Source organism: Neolamprologus multifasciatus, chromosome 12, assembly GCF_963576455.1.
Source record: "Neolamprologus multifasciatus chromosome 12, fNeoMul1.2, whole genome shotgun sequence".
NCBI classification, from domain to species: domain Eukaryota; kingdom Metazoa; phylum Chordata; class Actinopteri; order Cichliformes; family Cichlidae; genus Neolamprologus; species Neolamprologus multifasciatus.
In genome coordinates, this window is record NC_140450.1 from 19,497,966 (window position 1) to 19,505,622 (window position 7,657).

General features: G+C 37.2%; 1 protein-coding gene across 3 annotated transcripts; it reads left to right on the plus strand.

Moving 5' to 3' along the window:
* Window positions 1–3,569: 3,569 nt before the first annotated feature.
* Window positions 3,570–7,636, plus strand: LOC146506850 (transmembrane protein 248). Of its 3 annotated transcripts, XM_085180103.1 has the most exons (9): window positions 3,570–3,739; window positions 4,245–4,324; window positions 4,500–4,566; window positions 5,094–5,286; window positions 5,867–6,128; window positions 6,217–6,316; window positions 6,436–6,577; window positions 6,667–6,807; window positions 6,900–7,636. In XM_085180103.1, the coding sequence occupies exons 2-9, from the start codon at window positions 4,318–4,320 to the stop codon at window positions 6,918–6,920; spliced, it is 933 nt and encodes a 310-aa protein (XP_085036229.1). In that variant the 5' UTR covers window positions 3,570–3,739; window positions 4,245–4,317; the 3' UTR covers window positions 6,921–7,636. The 3 variants fall into 3 exon arrangements, with proteins under 3 accessions (XP_085036229.1, XP_085036231.1, XP_085036230.1); XM_085180104.1 differs by lacking the exon at window positions 4,500–4,566 and having other exon boundaries at window positions 3,571–3,739; XM_085180105.1 differs by lacking the exons at window positions 4,245–4,324; window positions 4,500–4,566.
* Window positions 7,637–7,657: the final 21 nt, after the last annotated feature.

A 7,657-nucleotide genomic window follows, 5' to 3' on the forward strand; every position in this document is an offset into this window, starting at 1 on the left:
GTGAACTCTGTGTCAAATACTGAGCTTCAGTAAAGATTCAAGTTGCAGCTATTTATATGTCCTATCACCTTAAATCTTCACTCAAAGACAAGTATCTTTGACAGTCTATATATAGATGTATCATATATAAGAGACAAATGTTGTTCCTTCACTATGTTGACATTATTACATTTGGCTCAATGCTTACATATATGTGTAAAAAGAAAATGTACGAGCTGTGATAACTGTGTCTGATAGAATGAAGAGTAGACTGATATATTAAATATTCCTTTATTGGGTGAGAAAATCAGACTATGTCATAACTGCTTTAAGTCATACAGAATAGATATCAGAGCCTTAATCAGGCTGACTTCTGCTAAATGGGTCAAACTGGGCAGAAAGTAAACAAACACATAACATCCTTATAGAATATGATGTAACACTATAGATCAACTTACCTCAGAATATATAAAGCATATAAACAATTACAGCAATATGATGCAACAAACACAGCAGTGCTACTAATCCAAAATACTCAAAGCTTCATAGAACTGAAACAAACATTTATTTTTAGCTCCATTCTGCTGCTGATACATACTTTAGGTTTCTGAATATTAAACTTGTTGCTGCCTTTCATAGTGTGTAACCTGAAGGCCCTGAGTACTTTCTCCCACACTGAAAACACTGGAATGATGAAATTATTTGAACATTACCTAATAAGACTGATTCAGGACAGACAATTAGTTATTTTAAACCTTTCTAGCAGTCCTTCACAAACAGGGAACCGTCTGTCTATTCTCTCCATCTGTCAGCTGCTGCTGGCTCTTCCTCCTCCTCTTCCTCACACACTGCTGAGTTTGTCCTGGTGGACCATCAGGGGTGCAAAGCCTCACAGATGATGTGCAGCAGTGGGACCCTCAGTCTGTCCTCACTCTGGACACTTGCAGTTGTCTCACATGGAAACAAATGTGTGATAAGCTGCAGGATTCAAACACAAGTGTAACTTATAAATACATGTTCATATTTTTATTCCACAATCAGAGAGAAAGAAAAAGAGAGAGAGTGCAGGACAGACAGACAGGTGACAGTCTCAGGTGTATACACTGCTACAAACAGAAGGATTTAGTGTTTGTGTTATTACGAGTGCTAAACAAGAAGAGTTCCCAGATGGTACAGTGGACACATGTGTGACTCCTGTGATTAAAGCATCTTTCTTTCAGCTTAACGAGTGAACCATCAGCTCGTTCAAACACACGTTAAAGTCCGTTTGGCTCGACACCACCGAACAGAGGCAGCAATATAACATAGCTAACATTAACAGTGCAGTGAATCCTGCTTGTGCCGTGATATTCAGGACTGCAAACTGAGCAGCATCACTGACTTTTAGCTTGTTGTGTTTGTGGATATATGACTGACTTTAATTATCCATAAAATCATCACATTCTCTGTAAGATTAAGGTCGACTATTGTATTATTATATTTTAAAGGCTTTAAAAGCAAGTAAAAGCTGAAAGTACAAACATCGCTAATGGCAAATAACTTTGCCGACATGTGGCCAACAGTAATGTTTTAATGTTCCTCATTATTAAACATTTGCACATAAATAAGTGACATAATATTCAGTACTTACTTTTCACAGTTTACTCTTCGGCCACTCTGCTTCTGCCGCGCTATGAATTGTGGGATATGTTGGGCCACGAAGTCTACACTGCCACAGCCTTAAAATTCAGGGAAATGAAGGACGCATTTGGGGGCCGCATTTCGAGCAGCCTTTGAATTGGGACAGCCTTCGGCGCGCCACTGTGACGTAATCGGCCTTAAAATGCAGCCTTTAAGGCTGCAGACCCTGAATTGGGATACAGCCAGTGAGTGAGTGTTATATTATTTAAAAGCCAGGCACTTTCTTATTGTTTCAGTCAGTTAGCTTTATTTGATCTCTAACTCATCAAATAAAATTATGAAAAAATGCCAGCGGAATAGTGACAACTCTAGACTATCCATGTTAATCTTGCTGTGTAAAAAAAGAAAACACCTGTTTGGGTGAATTACGCAGATGCCTTAAAAATGTTTTTACTTGAAACATTCAAAACCCTATTAACAATCAGAATAAATTAATTGTATCTTTCTCTGCCCCCCCCCCCCCTTCAAAAAAGTTTCTTATAACTATGCTTCCTGTAAACACTTTATTTCGATGACCCGAACTCTGAGAAGTGGCAATCTCGCCAAGCTAAATGTGAATATTTAAATAACACCACATGCACATTAATAAACATTTAGTGCCAGTGTTATCCTGCCTTCCAATGCTCAAAATAAGAATAAAGATAACAATAATGATATCTGCTGTTGCTGTGTCCTTGCTTTCCCCCCGTTTACTTTGAAATTACTAAGCTACCTGTTAAACTCTCTGAATTCCATAAACAGGTCCTTTATTGGAAAATGTTATTTAAACATAATTTCACTCCACATAATAGCCCAATTTGGAACAATAGATATATACTGATGAACAGAAAATCTATTTTTATTCAAGATTGGTTATCAAAAGGTGTTTGGGCAATTGCCCATTTTGTAGATGAGGAAGGACATGTTCTAGGACATCGAGATTTTTGCCAAAAGTTCAATATCCAATGTTCTAAAAGTAAATTTAATCGGGTTATAAAATCCATTCCATTGTCACTTAAAAACATAGTGGTAAATGATATAATATATTCTGACATCTCCCCCAAGTTAAGGCAATTATATATAGATGATATTCGATTTTGTGATGTTAAATGCAATAATAAGTTTCTAAGATCTTCATTAAGGAGTCTATATTCTCCAAATTTACTTAGACGTAATTACATATTAAAAGATTTCCAAAGGGAAGAAATTGAAAAAATAAGAACTGATTATATCACCTTCCCTATCCCTCCTAAAGGGAAAGAAGTCCAATTTAAAATTTTGAATAAAATTTACCCGACAAATAGACTCCTTGGTGATAGATTCAAAATAGAAACTGGTAATTGTGTATTTTGTGAAACAGAAGATGAGGATTCGGACCATCTATTCTTTTTGTGCAATTATATACAAATATTTTGGTTGGATTTTCATACCTGGCTTTGTTCAAGTGGGATTCAAATTACCCCATTTACCTTAAATATGATAATGTTTGGAGTGTTTTTGAAAGAAAAGAAAGCTAATTATGGTGTTAATGTATTATTAATTTCGTGCAAACAATTTATACATAAATGTAGTTTTTTTAAGACCAAACCAACGCTAGCGTACTGGAAAAACGACTTAAACCTGTTGGTTAAATCTTTGACTTTAGTTAAAAAGAAAAAGGCTGCTTTTTTTGTTTCCTTTGTGAAAGATTTTGATTTAGTGAGTTAATAATCTGTTAAATTATGTGACCCCATCTTTATTTATTTTTTTCCTATGTATAAAAGTTGTTAATATGTAAGGAACGTTTATTTTCTGAATGTGCAATATATGGTGCATTTTGTCTGTATGTTAATTTTACTAATAAAAAATAAATAAATAAATAAAAATTTTAAAAAAAGCTTTTCCCCCGTTTAAAAAAACAATTCAACCCATTTAAAGTCATGTGATCTGGTCCTTGTTGGCGTCATAGCAGTGTATTGTCGTAAAGTGACAGCGGTGTCGTGTCACTATTTAACTGCTGAACTTCCTTCTTAAATGTCGAACTTTTGTTTACTTGTCTTTAAGAAACTATTCCGGTGTATTTTACCAAGCGCGGAGACGTGAACAAGCATACGAGCTCGAGGTATGACGTTATATTTCAGAAAGCTAGCTAGTTAGCGTCATAAGAGCGGTAATCTTTGCCAGTAGAGCTGGTTGTTAGACTAGTTGTACGTCTCCCGTTGCGTAGAGTATTGACTTAATGTAATTACTACATAGATGTCTTATTTTTTATAAGTAAGCGTTTAACTGTCTACAGTCACGTGACAGAGAGTACGCGCTTTCAGCTTTGCTCAAACTAAATGTGGTTATGTTGAAAACGAGGTCCGCTCGAGAAAAGACATTCCGAATATCCTGTTTTGTTAAGCAGTAGCTACATAGTATTTCCACAATAAAAGTTACAGATTTTCTACAGCTTAATGCTCACTATGAACATAACTAGGTGATCCATGCAAAGATTTTTCATTAGAAAAGTTTAACTGCTTCATACACGATGTCTCCATGTATGTGCAATACAGAGCATGTGTGTTCATGCCAAAGTTGTTGTGTATATATTTATGATTATATCTATTTATGTACACTATCTGTAGCACTGCACTACAGGGTGCCTGTCTGTTGGACCAAGATTGGCTTTCTGTTCCCAACAAGGAAGATTACATTTAGATGTTAGGTGAGTGGAGAGAAACCTTTTGGTCTCCCAGTGCTAAAGTCTGAACAGAGATTATTCTGGAGAGTAAAGGTCAAACAGCCAAGAGGGCAACACTGGCTAAAATGTGGGACATAGGCACCCACCTCTGCTAAAAGCATTTTGGAGTGGGTTTGAACAGACTTCTTTCTCCTTTCAGGACTTCCAATCTGCCTTATATTACTCTGGCCCGAGCATCCTCCTCCGTCACACCCCTGCCCCTGCATGTATATATGAATCCATGAATTGTCTCTGTGGTCACTCTCAGTAACTCTGCCCCCTACAATTCTGACTTTTTGTTAGTGGCACTGTCTCCAAACCAAAGTTATAGCATTTCTCATTAGCATCTTGTAAATCTTCTCTTTCTGCTCTTGCTGCTATCCTACTGTTACAAATCACCCCTAAAACTTGTCTCCATCCTGCCGTCTCTATGTGCTCTCTTCTTCACCTCTCTTATGCAATGTTTGTTGTTTAGAATGGTTGACCCCATCTATTTACACAGGTCCACCTTTACTACCCCTGCTCCTTGCAGCTTCACTTTCACTCCACCTGTCTACTTCTCATTCACACACATACTCTCTCTTCTTCTACTGACTTTCATTCCTTTGCATACTTCTACTTCTCCAGGCTCTCTTCCATTTGTTTCCTACTGAAATTGTCTTCCTCTATGAAGAACAGATGTATTGAACTTGCCTAATAATAATGAAAAGGTACATTACTTAAGTTATGTGAAATTTTTCTCTTCTGTTTACAGCTCGCCACATCTCTGCTGTTTGTGGAGCCTGATGATGGGTTTCTGGCAGCCTCTGACTAATCTTAGAGATTATGTGTCACAGAATCCTCCAGGGACTACATTTTTCCTGTGTTTGCTAACTCTGGCTATTTCATTCATCTGCCTTAGTTTTTACAGCAACACTCACACTCTGCCTAACCCTGACATAACAAAGGTGAGGAGTGATTTAAACTATAGCAATTTTGGGTTTTTGCTCTTTTCTGTTATCTATATATTAGAGTAGTGGATGCACAATAAACATGGCTGAAGTTTCAAATATTTACGTGCAATCAACCTGTGTCAAAACCTAGGTTGCAGACTGCTCTAAGCTCTCTGTATCAATTTTTTTCTACTCTTGGTTCTTTTTGAAGCTCAAATATTCTATACAGAGGAGCAATTAATCAGATTAATCAGAAGAAATGTACCTTAAAGATAGGGGAGTTAAAATGACTGTGTTCAGATTGAAAATGAATCAAGGCCTGATGTCAGACAAATATGGATTTTTTTTTAGAGCAGTGACTCATGCAAGGAAACTTTTTAGATCAGTCCAAAGATAACAATATGGAGCTGGGAATGAGTATAGTAGGTTTCCTTAGTAAACTGAGCTAATTTTCCTCCATGCCTTCTCTAAATAGATAATTGGTGCTGGTGTGCATAGGAAATATGATGCTGTGCAGGCTGTGACTGAATATACCCACACATTCTGTGCCCTGATTGTATCTGTGTGTAATTTGTGCACTTTACTATTCTCATAGGACTGGAACCGTGTGTTGTCCTCCTTATCAACATTCCACCTATGTGTGAAAGCAAATGAGCTTAATTCCTCAGTCCAATCACCTCTTATCAAGCAGGAAGAGGACAGAAAGACCTCAGTTAACTCAGCAAAGAGTCCTTCTTCTGTCACCCATTTACATCTCAAGGTTCCTCTTGCTCTTATGACTTCCAGCTCTCCGAGTGTCTCGCTGAGAGATCTCAGTCTACATACAACCTTGAGAGCCAGTCAGCTGCTTATTGGAGGTTAGTTTTGCCATGGAGCGCCATGGGTGTGATATTATGTGAAAGTTTTTATCACCTTACATTCTGATTGTAATTTTTTACTCCCCAGGCAATGAAAATGTTAATTTGACACTAGAGTTTCTATCTGACAATGGTAGCTACACCTGCCTCACTATAAGTGCCCCAAGTGACCTCCTGCCAACAAGTGTGTAAGTTTATCATGTTCTGTAAAGAACATGTTTCTTAACTTAATTACTTTGTAACTACGACTTTTCCTCAGTGACCTAAAAATTCAGAAAACTCATAAATGTTATGTACTTTAATAAAGTCGTCCTCCAGAGTGTCCTGAGTCAGAGAAAAATATTTCATCCTTCTATGTGGAGGCTAGTAACCAGCTGCCTACAGCATCACCAACCTGCTACAGTCTGAACTTCAAGGATGATACCACTCTTACAGTCATGTTAACACAGGTACGGTGTGTTGCACTTGAACAGCATAGCTGATTTAGCCACAATTCAGAGATTTGTTTTGTACCCTCATTTATTTCCTACTTCTAAAGGAGGAACAGAGTGTGGCAGTGCAACATCTGTTGGAATTCAGTGCGTGTCTCCTTGGAGTTTGTTTGATGCTCTGTGTAGCTGCTTGTCAACCACATGCACTAAAACGCCGCAACCAATGGAATGGACTGAACCAACAAAGTGTAAGTTGTGATCGTTCGGCTTTTAGAACCTTTTTACTGAGAAATCCATACAGATTATTTAACCTAACTTTGCTACTTTACTTTATTTACAGGAACCCTTAATAGACAGCTGAGCTATTAAATCAGTTGATGGTTGGAAAGAGAGGGCTACGCCTAACTACAGCCTACAGAAGAAGCTGGTTTGTTGTTGGAGTACTACTAACTGTGAAAATATTTGTATAATGCTGCTTTGGAGAAAGCTCTCCTAAATTCATACTTGGGACTAAAGTCAGGGTACAGCAACCTCTCTTGGAATAGTTTGAACCCATTTATCTGTCTCTCACAAGTTTTGCTACATTACAAATGTGCAATATGTAAAATCATTTTGAGAAACATGGCCATGGTAGAAAATGAGTTATAATTTATTATTTATGATGTGCTTTTCAAAATAAAAGACAAAAATGTTATGATAAGGCAGTGATGAAGACATTGCTCAAGACTGAAGAAAATGGATGAAATGTGGGTTAAAATTGCTATTATATTTGCCTTATATTTGTTTAATAACAAAGTATTAACAGATCATTGGGCACTGTAAAGAGTGTGTGTGTAGAAATTAGCAGTGCTATGAACTGTTTTTCTACAGGATTTTACGCTTCTCAGCAACAAATGACTGCAGTCATGCTGTTTCAAACATGTTTCTTTGCTGTAGAAGAAATAGCTTTACTTGGGCTGTTTTGTTGACTAATGTGATTCATTTGTCAGTGTCAAACACAGGTATTACAGTAAGCACTGTATTGTACTGTAACTGTAATGTCAATAAAGGCTAAAGCCAAGCTAAGGGGAATGTGAAGGTGAGTGACATCAGTTTTTA